This window comes from Muntiacus reevesi, chromosome X, assembly GCF_963930625.1.
Source record: "Muntiacus reevesi chromosome X, mMunRee1.1, whole genome shotgun sequence".
NCBI classification, from domain to species: Eukaryota; Metazoa; Chordata; class Mammalia; order Artiodactyla; family Cervidae; genus Muntiacus; species Muntiacus reevesi.
The window spans coordinates 105,647,281-105,666,583 of NC_089271.1; the positions used below are offsets into that span (position 1 = coordinate 105,647,281).

Sequence of the window (19,303 nt, forward strand, 5' to 3'; positions counted from 1 at the left end):
CATGGATTTATATGTGTTCCCCATCCCAATCCCCCCTCCCACCTCCCTCTTAACTCAATTTTACTAAGTTACAGAAATGTACTGAATTCATCAATGAAAATGTAAGTAAAATTCACAGCATTCACTGCTAGAAAATAGAGTAATATTATTGGCATCAACCTAGTTTCTGTCAACACTTAACCATACTGGCACTGCAATATGTTTTAAGATTCTTCCTTTTGGCCTTAAGTTACAACTCTAATTCTGAATAGGCAATAATTTAGGGCATGAATACCACGATTCATGCAACTATAGTAAGTTCATACATAACTGAATCTGTAAGATTCACAAGCTCAAATAGCTGATTTTTTTAAACACCCTGCTTTATATGAGAAACAAATGACAACTTAAACAGGCAGATATCAGATTTTTATTCAAAAAGAAAACCTCTACAGTATGGCTTAAGGCCAGCATAAAATCAGTTCAATCTCCAATATTATCAACAACTACAGACTTAGAAAAGTAGTTAAGTGATGTTTTACAATCACTCTAAAGCATTTCAACATCAGCAAAAAACAACATAATGGTTATATTATTACCTCCTGGTATATTCTTATTATATTCCTCTTCTTTAAAGATTGAGAATTCCTGAAGCTCAGGTAAAAATAATAACACCTACCATTCATTAGTCACCTATTTGGGCCAAGTATCTTGCTTTACACACATTATTTCTAATCTTCACAACAAACCTCAAAATTGGTTTTACAACCTCCAGTTTTAAAATTAAGAAATAAAGGATTGGAGTAACTTGTGTAAGGTCACAAATTTAATACATTACTGGTTGGCCTGGATACTCATTTCCCAAACATTTTAGTCATGTGAGAGATTAGCCTACTTTGTTGTTATACTCTAAACAAGTTGTTCCTCAATCATGCCAGGCCCAGAGTGACTCTCCTCCCCAGGATGAACTGCATCTGGAATACCATGTTCAGTCCTGGACATCACACACTCAAGTAAGAGTGACAACTGTCAGGCTCTGGTCAGAGAGCTGATGAACTTCCTGTGTGCTGAGATCCTCACTATTGGTATTGTTCAAAGACCACTTTCCAGGAATGAAAATCATACAAGAAAAGATTTTAAATCATAGAAGAGACTGGGCTAGATCATCTGTAAAGGTCCTTTCTAATGCTGGGCTTCTGTTATTTTATATCTAAATTAGTATCTGGAGTTTATGCCAGATACTAAAATTAGCTTTCAGATTCAAATCACTGATTTTGAATAACAAAAAGGTAGAACAATTTTTATCAGCTGTAAGTGTATGATTTTGTCCAAAGGGAGAAGGATTGTGGGACCTCTCAAGGCTCCCTGTCTGTCTCAACATTTTCATTTAAATCTGCAAGAGATGAATCTATTACTGTGCGTGCATGCTAAGTTGCTTCAGTCATGTCTGACTCTTTGTGACCCCATTGACTTTAGCCTGCCAGGCTCCTCTGTCCATGGGATCCTCCAGGCAAGAATACTGGAGTGGGTTGCTATGCCTGCTAAAAAGTCTAACAATAAGATGACAGTCTTTTTGCTAGTGCTTAAGTGGGATGGATGTTCATTTCTAATTACATAGGGGAAGAAATAAATTGGCTAAGAGTACTTCACATTTTATAAGCTTATAGTTTTTCTTTTTTGAGAATAAGGTATGTACATTTTATAAGTATTAATATTTAATCACTGTTGAAAGATGTGAATCAACCTGTGCTGTGCTTAGTCTCTCAGTCGTATCTGACTCTTTGCGACCCCATGGACCGTAGCCCGCCAAGCTTCTCTGTCCATGGATTTTTCCAGGCAAGAATACTAGAGTGGGTTGACATGCTCTCCTCCAGGGTCTTCCCAACCCAGGGATCAAACCCAGGTCTCCCGTGTTGCAGGTGGATTCTTTACTGTCTGAGCCAGCAGGGAAGCTCTGAATCAACCTAGGTAAGATATTTCTCTTAAAACGGGACAGTATGATTTTACTGGGCAAAAACATCAACTCATAAATTAGTTTTCACTCAACTTACTGCAGTATGTTGGAGGAGTATTTCATAAATGCAGATATTTTATTTAGACTATTTTTAAAGGTGGCTTCAGTGTTTGTATAATGTACTTACTAAAGGTAGCTTGGGATAGTTTACATCTGCTATTTTCTTGAGCTCTAAAGCCTGAATCATCATTTGTTGTTTATGACCTACTCCAACACTCATTAAACTATTCTCTTAGCTTCACAACAAATCACCTTATCAGACTTTTCTTTCTCCAATCAATTTAACCATAGAAGTATTTTTAAACAAATTATTTGAGTTTGTTTATTTTGCTATTCTCATTAGTAGTAGGTGTTATATAATGCTTGTTTAGAATTTGAAATCTCTATAGAGAAACATGAAGAGATTTATGAAAGTCACAGAAGAATTCAATGGTAGAGTCTGGAATTAAACACTGTATACAATTTCGTGCTTGTATTTGTATATCAAATTTTGTTAGAATAAACTCTGCATGATTTTTAATAAAAGCTTCATCTTTGTAATTCACATATGTCAATTTATTTGAACTTTCTCCTTGAAAGGGCACCACATGCTGTACCAAATGAAATGTGTTTGTGGTTAATCTCAGGAGCCATCATGTGCTTCATAAACACATTATATACAGAACCACAAAAAGACAAAGATAATGTGACTTGAGGCCTGAACTTTTTATCATTAAAACAGATGGGGAAACATCTGGTATATTCCATAATATTAGAGCTACACGGTACCTTGATTAATGCCACAGAAGACACTGCTTTCACAAAACTGGATCAGTGAATAAATTTCAAGCAATGCCATTAGGGCAAATTGAGGTTTAGAAATTTGTAAAGGAAAAGTATTATATAAAGAGTAACAAGCATTTATGGAATGCTTTAAAATACTGTCTCAATTTATCTTCACAATTATTTCTGATAAGCATTTTCATTTTAAAGATGAAAACATTGAGGTTCAGAGGTTATCTTGCCTAAGGCAAAGGGCAGAGTCAGGATTAAAACTCAGGTGTATATCACTCCAATACCAATAGACTACACTGCCTCCTAAACATTTAACTACTGTTTTCAAAACAAGGACACTGGGAGGAATAAAATAAAACAGAAACTTACTTGTTGGAAAGAAAAATCTTATCAGAGATCCCAAGGCAGAAGATTCATTCAGAGATTGTCCATCAGCATTTTCACTGCTCCACAGAATATAGTTACTTGCAGATACAGAATCCATAAACCCTTAAGAAAAGAGAAATTATTAACCCCAACATAAAGTTATCACCTTCCTTGACCCTTTAAAAGTAATTACCTTTGTTTAAATTAAATATGGAAAGTCTAAGAACTAACAGACATTGTATTTAAAACTCATAGCAGCTAGGTACAATTAATAATCAGAATACATTGGTGCTCTGAAACTAAAAAACTAGTATTAAGTTTAAATAAATTAATTAAAAAATACATTTTAAGATGTTTAAACTATAGGCCATAACATGTCATTGTTGAACTGTAAACTACAATAGTGAATTTGCCTGTTATAATAGTCTTGACATTCAGTGTGAAAGCTGCTCAGTCATGTCCTACTCTTTGCGACCGCATGGACTGTAGCCTGCCAGGCTCCTCTGTCCATGGAATTCTCTGGCAAGAATACTGGAGTGGGTAGCTGTTCCCTTTCCCAGGGGATTCTCCCAACCCAGGCATCCAACCCAGGTCTTCTGCACTGCAGGTGCATTCTTTACCATCTGAGCCAAGAGGGAAGCCCAAGAATACTGGAGTGGGTAGCCTCCACTTGTGGAGGATCTTCTAGACCCAGGAATCAAACTAGGGTCTTCTGCATTGCAGGTGGATTCTTTACCAGTTAACCTTCCAGGGAAGTCCTTGATATTCAGAGGTCCAATCAATTAACAACATGGAAACAGTACATATTCCAATTAAATTAGACCCCATCACAGAAACTCTTGGCAAATATGTTGGCTTCTTTATTTACTGATTAAAAAAAAATCATCCAACCTGGGTTGGTGGTCTGTTTCACCCTTGATAGTATACTTGTTTCAGTGCTATTCTCTCAGAGCATCCCACCCTCGCCTTCTCCCACAGAGTCCAAAAGTCTGTTCTGTACATCTGTGTCTCTCTTTCTGTTTTGCATATAGGGTTATTGTTACCATCTTTTTAAATTCCATATATATGCGTTAGTATACTGTATTGGTCTTTATCTTTCTGGCTTACTTCACTCTGTATGATGGGCTCCAATTTCATCCATCTCATTAGAACTGATTCAAATGAATTCTTTTTAATGGCTGAGTAATATTCCATAGTGTATATGTACCACAGCTTTTTTATCCATTCATCTGCTGATGGGCATCTAGGTTGCTTCCATGTCCTGGCTATTATAAGCAGTGCTGCGATGAACATTGGGGTACACGTGTCTCTTTCAAATCTGGTTTCCTCGGTGTGTATGCCCAGGAGTGGGATTTCTGCGTCATATAGCAGTTCTATTTCCAGTTTTTTAAGGAATCTCCACACTGGAAGATCCAGAGGGATGGGATGGAGAGGGAGGCAGGAGGGGGGATCAGGATGGGGAACACATGTAAATCCATGGCTGATTCATGTCAATGTATGGCAAAAACCACTACAATACTGTAAAGTAATTAGCCTCCAACTAATAAAAATAAATGGAAAAAAAATCAAGGTTTTAGACATTGTAAACATTACCTCCTTCCTCACCACTTCAGAAAAATCTGGTTTCAGTTTTACTTGCATGATTCCTTCCTATATAAGGGGAGAGGATATCCATCCTCATTCCCATAATAATGATTTATCCATATCATTAAGTATTTTCCAACACTATCTTTAATTTAACAGCATTCCATTATGCAAGTCTACTATAAATGAGTTGATAATTTCTCCCATACAAAGACACGTAGGTTTATTACAATTTATTGACATTACAAAGAACACAGGAGAAGGGAGTGGCAAACCACTTCAGTATTCTTCCCTTGAGAACCCCATGAACAGTATGAAAAGGCAAAAAGATAGGACACTGAAAGATGAACTCCCCAGGTCGGTAGATGCCCAATATGCTACTGATGATCAGTGGAGAAATAACTCTGGAAACAATAGAGAGACCAAAGCAAAAACAACACCCAGTTGTGGATGTGACTGGTAATGGAAGCAAGGTTCAATGTTATAAAGAGCAATATTGCATAGGAACCTGGAATGTTACGTCCATGAATCAAGGCAAATTAGAAGTGGTCAAACAGGAGATGGCAAGAGTGAACATCGACATCTTAGGAACTGGCAAACTAAAATGGACTGGAATGGGTGAATTTAACTCAGATGACCATTATATCTACTATGGTGGGCAAGAATCCCTTAGGAGAAATGGAGTAGCCATCAGTCAACAAAAGAGTCCAAAATGCAGTATTTGGATGCAATCTCAAAAACGACAGAATGATCTCTGTTTGTTTCGAAGGCAAACCATTCAATATCACAGTAAACCAAGTCTATGCCCCGACCAGTAATGCTGAAGAAGCTGAAGTTGAACAGTTCTATGAAGACCTAGAAGACCTTTTAGAACTAACACTCCAAAAAAAAACATCATTTTCATTAGAGGGAATTGGAATGCAAAAGGAGGAAGTCAAGTAACAGGTAAATTTGGCCTTGGAGTATGGAATAAAGCAGGGCAAAGGATCACAGAGTTTTGCCAAGAGAATGCACCGGTCACAGCAAACACCCTCCTCCAACAATATAATAGAAGACTCTACAGATGGACATCACCAGATGGTCAACACTGAAATCAGACTGATTATATTCTTTGCAGTCAAAGATGGAGAAGCTCTATACAGTCCACAAAAACAAGACCAGGAGCTGACTGTGGCTCAGATCATGAACTCCATACTGCCAAATTCAGACTTAATTGAAGAAAGTAGGGAAAACCACTAGACCATTCAGCTATGATCTAAATCAATCCCTTATGATTATACAGTGGAAGTGGGAAATAATACTTAAGGGACTAGATCTGATAGAGTGCCTGATGAACTATGGACAGAGGTTCATGACATTGTACAAGAGACAGGGATCAAGACCATCCACAAGAAAAAAAAAATGCAAAAAAACCAAAATGGCTCTCTGACGAGGCCTTACAAATCACTGTGAAAAGAAGAGAATGGAAAAACAAAAGAGAAAAGGAAAGATACACCCATTTGAATGCAGAGTTCCAAAGAATAGCAAGGAGAGATAAGAAAGCCTTCTTCGTGATCTGTGCAAAGAAATAGAGGACAACAACAGAATGGGAAAGACTAGAGATCTCTTCAAGAAAATTAGATACCAAGGGAATATTTCATGCAAAGATGGGCTCAATAAAGGACAGAAATGGTATGGACCTAAAGAGGCAGAAGGTATTAAGAAGAGGTGGCAAGAATACACAGAAGAACTGTACAGAAAAGATCTTCATGACCCAGATAATCACGATGGTGTGATCACTCACCTAGAGCCAGACATGCTGGAATGTGAAGTCAAGTGGGCCTTAGGAAGCATCACTATGAACAAAGCTAGTGGAGGTGATGGAATTCCAGTTGAGCTATTTAAAGTCCTAAAAGATGATGCTGTGAAATGAAAGTGTTGCACTCAATATGCCAGCAAATTTTGAAAACTCAGCAGTGGCCACAGGACTGGAAAAGGTCAGTTTTCATTCCAATCCCAAAGAAAGGCAATGCCAAAGAATGTTCAAACTAGCACACAATTGCACTCATCTCATACACTAGTAAAGTAATGCTCAAAATTCTCCAAGCCAGGGTTCAACAATATGTGAACCATGAACTTCCAGATGTTCAGGCTTGTTTTAGTAAAGGCACAGGAACCAGAGTGTAGGAGACAGGAAAAATAAAAGAAAAGTATGCCCTGGTAAGGGCCACAAAAGAAATTTATAATTATTGATAAACCAGATGCTATAAGGCATGAGACTCTTGGAACAAGTCTAGAGGGAAGAGTTCATAGTCTTGAAAACAAGATATGATCCTGGGTTCAGAAAACCGACCCCAGACTGTTTCTCAACTGGCGTCTCAGAGTCACATGTTTTACGTATCTGGTGGAAAATCTATAGATAAGAATATTAGTTTTAGTTACCGATTTGTTATTGATTACTGATTCTTAGTTACTCAGTGGTTAATGATCATTTTGTTCTTTGGCCCTGAAGGACACATGAGTTATAGCTTAACTGCCCGCATATTCTTTCATTCATGGCTGAACGTATAGTACAGCTGGCTTAGACTCAGTTTTGGCACCTTCACCTTGGAGCAGTGTTGGTACCCTGATCCTTGCTTTTCACTGAATTCTTGTGTCTTGTTTCTCATTCTCTTGCCGTATCACACTTTCAGAAACCCTGCTTGTCGAGGGAGTCTCGACACCAGAGATCAAGTTGCCAACATCTGCTGGATCATCAAAAAAGCAAGAGAGTTGCAGAAAAACATCTACTTCTGCTTCATTGACTATGCCAAAGTCTTTGTGTGGATCATAATAAACTGTGGAAAATTCTGAAAGAGATGGGAATACCAGACCACCTGACCTGCCTCTTGAGAAATCTGTATCCAGGTCAAGAAGCAACAGTTAGAACTGGACATGGAACAACAGACTGGTTCCAAACCAGGAAAGGAGTACGTCAAGGCTGTATATTGTCACCTGCTTATTTAACTTACATGCAGAGTACATCATGAGAGATCCTGGGCTGGATGAAGCACAAGCTAGAATCAAGATTGTCGGGAGAAATATCAATAACCTCAGATACGCAGATGACACCACCCTTATGGCAGAAAGTGAAGAAGAACTAAAGAGCCTCTTGATGAAAGTGAAAGAGGGGAGTGAAAAACTTGGCTTAAAGCTCAACATTCAAAAAACTAAGATCATGGCATCTGGTCCCATCACTTCATGGAAAATAGATGGGGAAACAGTGGAAACAGTGCAGATTTTATTTTTGGGGGCCTCCAAAAATCAATGCAGGTGGTGACTGCAGCCATGAAATTAAAAGACACTTACTCCTTGAAGGGAAAATTATGACCAACCTAGACAGCATATTAAAAAGCAGAGACATTACTTTGCCAACAAAAGTTCGTCTAGTCAAGGCTATGGTTTTTCCAGTAGTCATGTATGGATGTGAGAGTTGAACTATAAAGAAAGATGAGCACCAAAGAGTTGATGCTTTTGAACTGTGGTGTTGGAGAAAACTTTTGAGAGTCCCTTGGACTGCAAGGCGATCCAACCAGTCCATCCTAAAGGAGATCAGTCCTGGGTGTTCATTGGAAGGAATGATGTTGAAGCTGAAACTCCAATACTTTGGCTACCTGATGCGAAGAACTAACTCATTTGAAAACACCCTGATGCTGGAAAAGATTGAAGGCGGGAGGAGAAGGGGAAGACAGAGCATGAGATGGCTGAATGGCATCACCAACTCAATGGACATGAGTTTGGGTAAACTCCGGGAGCTGGTGATGGACAGGGAGGCCTGGTTTGCTGCAGTCCACGGGTTCGCAAAGAATCTGACACGACTGAGCAACTGAACTGAAAGCACACTGCCTCAAACACTCATACATATAGAGAATAGACTGGTGGCTACAGATGGGGTGGGGTGGGAGAATTGGGTGAAGTGGGTCAAAAAGTTCAAACTTCCAGTTATCAAAATAAATAAGTCCTGAGATAATGTACTGTATATTTTAAAGTTGCCAAGAGAGTAAATCTTAAAAGTTCTCATCACAAGAAAAAAAAAGTTTTTTAACTGTGTATGGTAACAGATGTTAACTAGACTTACTGCAGTGATTTCACAATATATACAAAAATTAAATCATTATGTTGTACACCTGAAATTAATATAATGTTAGATGTCAATTATACCTTAATTAAAAAAGAGAAAGAAAAAAATAAAGAAATCTGCAATGTAACAATTATCACTGGAGCTACATATTTGCAGATATTTATAAAAAATTCCTTAGGATAAATTCTTAAGGAATGACTCCTGACCTTGGCCACACTACCCTCCAGTAAGGCTGCTGCAAAGTATAACATCAACCAGCAGTGCAGGCAAGTGCCAACATTCTTGAACCTTCACCTTTTTGCTGTTGCTTGTCAGTTTGATGCCCAAACTAATGGTATTCCTTGTTTTAACCTCACCTTTAGTCATCAGTGGGCTGATCTCTTTCATATATTTGTTGTGTAGTAGAGAACTTATCTTTTAATCTGCCACATATGTTGGAAATATTCTTCAAAACAGTCAGTTACGTTTATATTTTTTATGATGTTTTGGGAAATTCAAAAGTGTAAAATATTTTCAGACTGGGTGGTCCAGTAGCTAAGAATCCTCTTTCCAAGTCTACAAGCAATAAATGCTGGAGAGGGTGTGGAGAAAAGGGAACCCTCTTACACTGTTGGTGGGAATGCAAACTAGTACAGCCACTATGGAAAACAGTGTGGAGATTTCTTAAAAAACTGGAAATAGAACTGCTATATGACCCAGCAATCCCACTTCTGAGCATACACACTGAGGAAACCAGATCTGAAAGAGACACGTGCACCCCAATGTTCATCGCAGCACTGCTTATAACAGCCAGGACATGGAAGCAACCGAGATGCCCATCAGCAGATGAATGGATAAGGAAGCTGTGGTACATACACAACATGGAATATTACTCAGCCGTTAAAAAGAATTCATTTGAATCAGTTCTAGTGAGACGGATGAAACTGGAGCCCATTATACAGAGTGAAGTAAGCCAGAAAGATAAAGAACATTACAGTATACTAACACATATATATGGAATTTTAAAAGATGGTAACGATAACCCTATGTGCAAAACAGAAAAAGAGACACAGAAGTACAGAACAGACTTTTTGAACTCTGTGGGAGAAGGTGAGGGTGGGATGTTTCAAAAGAACAGCATGTATATTATCTATGGTGAAACAGATCACCAGCCCAGGTGGGATGCATGAGACAAGTGCTCGGGCCTGGTGCACTGGGAAGACCCAGAGGGATCAGGTGGAGAGGGAGGTGGGAGGGGGGATCGGGATGGGGAATATGTGTAACTCTATGGCTGATTCATATCAATGTATGACAAAACCCATTGAAAAAATTTAAAAAAATTAAAAAAAAAAAAAAAGAATCCTCTTTCCAATGTAGGGGACATGGGTTTCATTCCTGGTGGGGGATCTGAGAATCACATGTCACAAGCAGGGCAACTAAGCCCATGCACTACCAACTAGAGAGCCCAGGTGCCACAATTAGAGAGCCCACATGCCAGCTACTGAGCCTGCATGCTCCAGAGCTTGTGTGCCTCAGTGACTGACTCAGTGCAGCCAAAGTTAAAAAAAAAAGTTTAAAAATTTTATGTAATCAAAGGTATCAATCTCCCATCAAATATTTCTGCATTTCAGGTCATGTTTTAAAAGGCACTATGGACAAGGAATGTCACCCGCCATTACAGTAAATAAAGAATGTTGCCAGCCACATGCAGTAAGTCTTCAGCCATTGCAGCTGCCAAAGACAGTGCACCCTGAGGGGGATTCAACGTGGAGAAAAGCAGGATACTGGTCCTAGACAGTTAAGATGCATATCAAGGGAATAATTTCAATAAGACCAGACTCTTACATATTCCAATACACAGAAAAGCACTAAATTCATTAACTTGAGATGTTTGTTTTTCTTTTTTCCATTTATTTGTATTAGTTGGAGGCTAATTACTTTACAATATTATAGTGGTTTTTGACATACACTGACATGAATTAGCCATGGATTTACATGTATTCCCCATCTCGATCCCGCCTCCCACCTCCCTCTCTACCCGATCCCTCTGGGTCTTCCCAGTGCACCAGGCCCGAGCACTTGTCTCATGCATCCAACGTGGGCTGGTGATCTGTTCCACTATAGATAATATACATGTTTCAATGCTGTTCTCTTGAAACACCCAACCCTCGCCTTCTCCCATAGAGTCTAAAAGTCTGTTCTGTACATCTGTGTCTCTTTTTCTGTTTTGCATATACGGTTATCATTACCATCTTTCTAAATTCCATATATATGTGTTAGTATGCTGTAATGGTCTTTATCTTTCTGGCTTACTTTACTCTGTATAATGGGCTCCAGTTTCATCCATCTCACTAGAACTGATTGAAGTGAATTGTTTTTAATGGCTGTGTAATATTCCATGGTGTATATGTACCACAGCTTCCTTATCCATTCGTCTGCTGATGGGCATCTCGGTTGCTTCCATGTCCTGGGGCTACTATAAACAGTGCTGCGATGAACATTGGGGTGCATGTATCTCTTTCAGATCTGGTTTCCTCGGTGTGTATGCCCAGAAGTGGGATGGCTGGGTCATATGGCAGTTCTATTTCCAGTTTTTTAAGAAATCTCCACACTGTTTTCCATAGCAGCTGTACTAGTTTGCATTCCCACCAACAGTGTAAGAGGGTTCCCTTTTCTCCACACCCTCTCCAGCATTTATTGCTTGTAGACTTTTGGATAGCAGCCTCACAATTTCTATGGAAAAACAAAAAACCTCGAATAGCCAAAGTAATCTTGAGAAAGAAGAATGGAACTGGAGGAATCAACCTGCCTGGCTTCAGACTATACTACAAAGCCACAGTCATCAAGACAGTATGGTACTGGCACAAAGACAGAAACATAGATCAATGGAACAGAATAGAAAGCCCAGAGATAAATCCACGAACCTATGGACACCTTATCTTCGACAAAGGAGGCAAGGATATACAATGGAAAGAAGACAACCTCTTTAACAAGTGGTGCTGGGAAAACTGGTCAACCACCTGTAAAAGAATGAAACTAGAACACTTTCTAACACCATACACAAAAATAAACTCAAAATGGATTAAAGATCTAAATGTAAGACCAGAAATTTTCCTAGAGGAGAACATAGGCAAAACACTCTCCAACATAAATCACAGCAGGATCCTCTATGACCCACATCCCAGAATATTAGAAACAAAAGCAAAAATAAACAAATGGGACCTAATTAAACTTAAAAGCTTTTGCACAACAAAGGAAACTATAAGCAAGGTGAAAAGACAGCCCTCAGATATACAAGCAACTCCTACAGCTCAACTCCAGAAAAATAAATGACCCAATCAAAAAATGGGCCAAAGAACTAAACAGACATTTCTCCAAAGAAGACATACAGATGGCTAAAAAACACATGAAAAGATGCTCAACATCATTCATCAGAGAAATGCAAATCAAAACCACAGTGAGGTACCATTATACGCCAGTCAGGATGGCTGCTATTCAAAAGTCTACAAGAGATGTTTGTTTTTCTTTAATTAGCAGTAATCTTTTGATGTTTGACACCTTGGGTGTTTTTTTGTTTTCATTTTGTGTTTGCCAAAATTCCTATAAATCCTGGGTCCTCCCCTACTTCTTTTGGAACAGTCCTTCAGAACTATCTCAGAGGATGTTTCCAGGCTTAAGTCCTCAGAAAGTCTGCCAAAAAAATGTAATTCTTAAATATAGGTTGTGCATTTTTTCAGTTGACACCATTCTAAACTCTAAAGCTCCTTCTACACTTTTAGTTCCATTTATTATTATTTTTCCCATTTAGTTTTATTAGTTGGAGCCTAATTACTTTCCAATATTGTAGTGGTTTTCTCATACATTGGCATGAATAAGCCTCGAGTGTACATGTGTTCCCTATCCTGAACCCACTCCCACCTCCCTCCCCATCCCATCCTTCTGTATCATCCCAGTGAATCAGTCCTGAGCACCCTGCCTCATGCATTGACCCTGGACTGGAGATCTGTTTCACATATGACAATATACATGTTTCAATGCTATTCTCTCAAATCATCCTACCCTCACTTTCTCCCACAGACTCCAAAAGACTGTTCAATACATCTGTGTCTCTTCTGTCTCACATTGTTACCATTTTTCTAGATTCCATATATATGCCTTAGTATACTATATTGGTGTTTTCCTTTCTGGCTTACTTCACTCTGTATAATAGGTTCCAGTTTCATCCACCTCATTATAACTGATTCAAATGCAATCTTTTTAATGGCTGAGTAATATTCCATTCTGTATATGTACCACAGCTTTCTTATCCATTTGTCTGCTGATGGACATCTAGGTTGCTTCCATGAGCTGGCTATTATAAAGTGCTGTGACAAATATTGGGGTACACATGTCTCTTTCAATTCTGGTTTCCTCGGTGTGTATGCCCAGAAGTGGGATTGCTGGGTCATAGAATTGCTGGCAATTCTATTTCAGTATTTTAAGGAATCTCCACAATCTCCAGAATAGTGTGGAGCTACCATAGTAGCTGTACTAGTCTGCATTCCCACCAACAGTGTAAGAGGGTTCCCTTTCCTCTACACCCTTTCCAGCATTTACTGTTTGTAGACTTTTGGATAGCAGCCATTCTGACTGACGTGAAATGGTACCTCATTGTTGTTCTGATTTGCATTTCTCTGATAATGAGTGAGGTTGAGTATTTTTCATGTGTTTGTTAGCCATCTGTATGTCTTCTTTGGAGAAATGTCTGTTTAGTTCATTGGCCCATTTTTTGATTGGGTCCTTTATTTTTCTGGAAATGAGCTGCAGGAGTTGCTTGAATATATTTGAGATTAATTCTTTGTCTGTTGCTTCATTTGCTATTATTTTCTCCCATTCTGAGGGCTGTCTTTTCACCTTGCTTATAGTTTCCACCAGTGTGCGAAAGATTTTCAATTTAATTAGGTCCCATTTGTTTATTTTTGCTTTTCTCTGGGAGGTGGGTCATAAAGGATCCTGCTGTGATTTATGTCATAGAGTGTTTTGCTTATATTTTCCTCTAGGAGTTCTATAGTTTTCTGGTCTTATGTTTAGATCTTTAATCCATTTTGAGTTTATTATTGGGTATGGTGTTAGAAAGTGTATAGTTTCATTTTTTTTACAAGTGGTTGTATGTATGTTAGGATTTTCCATTTTTTCCTGGTGCAGTTTTGGAAAGTTATACTTTTCTAAGAATGTGTCCATTTCTTCCAAGTTCTCCATTTTATTGGTATATAGTTGCTGATAGTAGTCTCTTATGATCCTTTGTATTTCTGTGTTGTCTGTTGTGATCTCTCCCTTTTCATTTATATTTTGTTTATTTAATTCTTCTCCCTTTGTTTCTTGATGAGTTTGACTAATGGTTTGGCAATTTTATTTATCTTCTCAGAGAACCAGCTTTTAGATTTATTGATTTTTTTCCATGGTCTCTTTTGTCTCTTTTGCATTTATTTCTGCCCTAATTTTTAAGGTTTCTTTCCTTCTACTAACCCTGGGGTTCTTCATTTTCTAGTTGCTTTAGGTGTAGAGTTAGGTTATTTAGTTGACTTTTTTCTTGTTTCTTGAGGTAAGCCTGTATTGCTATGAACCTTCCCCTTAGAACTGCTTTTACAGTGTCCCATAGGTTTGGGGTTGCTGTGTTTTCATTTTCATTTGTTTCTATGCATATTTTGATTTCTTTTTTGATTTCTGCTATGATTTGTTGGTTATTCAGAAGCGTGTTGTTCAGCCTCCATATGTTGGAATTTTTAATAGTTTTTCTCCTGTAATTGACATCTAATCTTACCGCATTGTGGTCAGAAAAAAAGCTTGGAATGATCTCCATTTTTTTGAATTTACCAAGGCTAGATTTATGGCCCAGGATGTATTCTATCCTGGAGAAGGTTCCATGTGCACTTGAGAAAATGTAGTTTCACTTTTTAAATGTAAATCTTTAATTCACCTAGAAAATATTTTGACATATGAAGCAGGGATACATTTTTTCCAGTTTTCTTAATACCATTTATTAAATCCACCCTTTCCTACTTATGATATCATCAGCATAGTCTAAGTCCTTAGTCATAGATTTGTTTCTTGACTTTCTATTTTGTTCCATTAAACTATCCATTCACCCACCAATACCACTGTTATAATTTATCTTGTATTGTCACATGCTTTAATAATTGATCTGGCAATCTTTTCATTAATCTTCATTATGAAAATTTTATTCTCAACTCTGAAGAGTTTTTTAGATGAAACTTAGAATCATTCTGTCAAATCACAAAATCCTAAAAATAGTTTTATGGTAATTATTTGACATTCATTCAAAAACATTTATTGTGTGCCCTGTATACCTGGTTTGAATTTTCTTAAATGTAGATTCATTGAGAGAGAATGGATAACAGTACAAAATTACCACACCCTAGAATCTCACTCATTCTAGTCTCTTTTTTATCTCCTTGAGTAATGTTTATAGTTACATTCATATAACTACATAAGACCATACGTACATAGGACCATGTAATGGTCCTATTCCATTCTTATTACACTTATTTCCATATGTCAAGCGTATTTTCTTCTTATATGAATATGATTTTATTTCACCACATTTTCTAGCCAATTACTGCTGGTATGTAAGAAAGCTAAGGAGTTTGTTTTCTAACTTACTACTTTATTTGACTCTTCTTAGCGCTCACTGGTCTTCAGTTTCATTTCAGATATATACAACCACAATATCACTAAATACAGATGAAGACAGAAATTTCTGGCTTAAGAAAGAAATTTTTTACTGAATTAAGAATGTACTCCCGTAGTCCTAGTTTACTATAAATTTTCTGTTATTTTGCTTTATTTTTAAGCAAGAATGGAAGTGGGATTTTATCAAATGCTTTTAATATTTACTACCATGATCATATTTCCTCTGCCTCTTAATTGCTGAATATTAACATATTTACCAATATTAAAATATTCTTGCATTCCTGAAATAAAGCCCAAAGTGTTAATGCTGTATACAGAATTTGTGGATCAACATTTCTAAGACAAGTGTGCCTGCAGCTTTCTGTTGTTTGCTATCTCTATAGGTTTTGGCATGACGGTTATATCTGCTTCTTAAAATAATCTGGGAAGCTTTTCATATTTTTTCTATACTTAAACAGTTTAAATAGAATAGGAAATATTTGATCCATTAAAGGTTTGGAAAAACTCATCCATAAATAGTCTGAGTCTGTAAGTTTTGAAGGGGGATGGTTCCTTTCTAGACGGTTCCATTCTATAGAAAATAACTATTTCTTCATGCTCATGAGTTTATTTTAATTTTCCTAGGAAATCATTTGCTTGTAAAGTAATTATCAAGATGGAATCATAAGAATATTCACTTGCAATTTTTAAATCTCCTTTATATCAATGAAAATATTATTTCTTATTTTAATGAGACCAGCTTCCATACACATGTACCTGAATGTATATTCTCAGCCTGTAGGGTACTTTATTGCAATATGAACTTTATTATATGAATATGAACTTTGTTATACATGTTAAATCAATCTAATTGTATTATTCAAATGGTCAATATTTTTATTTTTTTCTGTCAAGGATTAAAATATGTGTATCATAGTCTGCCACTACAATTGTAGATTTGTCCATTCCTACTTGAATTTCTAAGAGCATTTGTTTTATATATTTTAGCATTATGCATAACTGTTCATTCATGATAGTTTTATCTTCATTGTGTATTACAATATCTTGACAATGTTAAAAATAACCCATTTTGTTCTGTTTGTTTTATCCTAACCCCTACTCATTCAATAAATATGTTTTTAATGCCTATTATATTTGAGGTTTTGGGAATATATCAGTGAACAGATCAGGTAAGATCCCTACCCTCATGAAGCTCACCATATAGTGGAGAAAACAAAAAACGTAAATTAACAAATAATTATGGGCTTCCCTGATAGCTCAGTTGGTAAAGAAACTGCCTGCAATGCAGGAGACCCCAGTTCGATTCCTGGGTTGGGAAGATCACTGGAAAAGGGATAGGCTACCCACTCCAGTATTCTTGGGCTTCCCTTCTGGCTCGGTTAATGCATATTATATTTGAGATTTTGGGAATACATCAATGAACAACTCAGATAAGATCCCTACCCTCATGTAGCTTATGACATAGTAGAGAGAAAAAAAGTAAACTAACAAATTAAATAACTGTAAATTGCAATGTGTACTATGAGAAAAGTGGATATCAATACAATATAGGGTAAAGGATCTACTTTAAACAGGAGCTGACCTCTCTGAGATGATATTTCAGCTTAAAAAAAAAAAAAAGATTAGGAGAAACTGGCCATACAAGGGGCTTGGAAGCCCAGGGAACAAGAAATTAGATTACTATTGCCAGCCATATTTTACCAGATTAGAGGACTCATTGCTCTGCATCATATAGGAAAGGAGCTACAGGTGGAAGGAGCCTTGACAGGACCTTTGTGCTCTGTACTGCCATTTGTTCACTCAGTGCCGACCTTGACTACCCTTGTCAACATGCCATCTGAAGGATGTATCAGCTGGCAGTAGCATAAAGCGACCTGAGTCTCCATACTAGGTTGTCTTCTGCAGAGAGGTGCTCTCTGGAGTCCTTGCAGGATGCAGATTGATCTCCAACTCAGGGTACTCTAGCCTCCAAACCCTGCTAGACAGGCTTGGCTTTAGTTGAAGTGAAATACAGGTCTGCTGGAACTTATCTCAGTAGTGTCTAGCTTGGCTATCTTTCAGAAATCCCTCCAAATTTCTGGTATATAAATAAAGGTAGAACCCTTCTTGACTCTCTGAGTTTTCAACTATTACAGATCCTTTGGTCACTTCAATGGGTACAAAAGGAAGAGGCAATTAAATGTTTACTCAGATAAGCACCCATCAGCAGCAGCCTGAACCAAAAGCCTCCAGCATGTTTAATCTGCTCTCTACCACTGCTCTCTTCCCTACTCTGAAAGACAATTATTTTTAAATTAACATGAGCACTATTTCCCAAAGTATATATAAGTATCATCAGCATTACATGATTTGACTTTAGGTGGAACACAGCTGAATATTTATGGGTGTATTTAATTTTCACTATTTAGGTATTTATTATGAAAGTGTAGAAAAAAATATACATGACCAGTATAGCAAAACTATCATGACACCAAACAAGGTTTGACATCACTCACCATATGGCAAACCTTTATAAAAACCCCCTTTGATATCCCTGTTCTTTCATTCTCAGAAGCAGCTGTCCTTTTCTCTCTCCAGAATCTCCTATCAGCCAGTGCCCAGGTCTTTTCAGAGCTTCCTCTTCACCTTATTAGGCTCCAGACTCTTCCCCCTCCCCCTTGTTTTTCATATGCAGAATAATTCCTTCCTCTATGCTTCTAATTTGCATCTGTACACTCATTAAGCTCAGCAAATAGAAGATTAGGAACCAGCATCCCTAAATGACAACAAGAAATGGTAAAGAACCAATTATGTTTCCCTGTCACAAAGAATTTTTATTTTTTAATTTCCCTGTTACCAAAAAAGGGGAAAAAAAAAGACTGAAAATCTAACTGTGTTTCAAAGGGAAAAAATAAAACAGACTCAAAGCTGTGGGCTTCATGGGCATGTGACCTGTGCAATCTACAGAATATGCCTCTTAAAACAGTCCTACACTTGGTTTAATGTTCTGCTATCATCTTGAAATTCATAATACATTTTGAACAAGGGAGCCCCCTCCTATCTTCATTTTGAAAATCATGCTGCCAGCCCTGCTCTGTAGTGAAGTATCTCAGATGAGGAACTAGATTAAAGGGTGAAGAGACAGAATGCGAACAGTAGCTAATGGTATCAGCTTGAAGAGGATTTCACTAGGGCATTATTTGAGGGTCTACCTGTGCTGCAGTCTTTTCTGGGCCTCAGTCTCAAATAGACCTGAATTTGCATTCTGACTCTGCCAGGTACTAGCTAGTCAACTTGGGCAATTAGTAAACTTTTCTTTGCCTCAGTTTACTCATCTGAAAAATGGGAATAGAATTTACTTTGAAGAATTCTAAGCATTACATGAAGTCATACATGAAATGCTTACAATGTAAAACCATAAATATTTCATCATATGTCTTTCACTTTTTAAATTGTTTCTAACTTTAATAACATTACTTTGTTTTCAGGATATTTATTTTTATAAATAATTCTCTTAATCACAAATATGACCAGTTTTCCATTTATAACAGTGCTACAGTTTCCTTTTAAAACAAATGCATTTATATTAAAAAGTGAGGCAATTTAAAGAAAATATGAATAATTGGCAGCATTAAGATAACAAATTATGAAGGTGTTATACAAACGACTGAGGCAGGAGAAACACCTGTCTAGTGAAATTTCAATTTTTAGACAAGATAACTGAAACCTAAACAGGTAAAACGATTCATTAAAAGTCACACAGCAAGTCAGTGGCAGAATCATGACGACTCAGGTCTCCTAACTCCTAGTTCAGGGCTCCTCCAACTATACCATATATA

General features: G+C 37.4%; 1 protein-coding gene across 1 annotated transcript in view; it reads right to left on the reverse strand.

Moving 5' to 3' along the window:
* FMR1NB (FMR1 neighbor) overlaps nt 1-19,303 on the reverse strand; it is a 55,199-nt gene that overhangs the window by 17,907 nt on the left and 17,989 nt on the right. Inside the window, exon 2 of the mRNA XM_065916854.1 lies at nt 3,137-3,256. Coding sequence (XP_065772926.1) covers nt 3,137-3,256 — 120 coding nt within the window. The remainder of the gene's footprint in view (nt 1-3,136; nt 3,257-19,303) is intronic.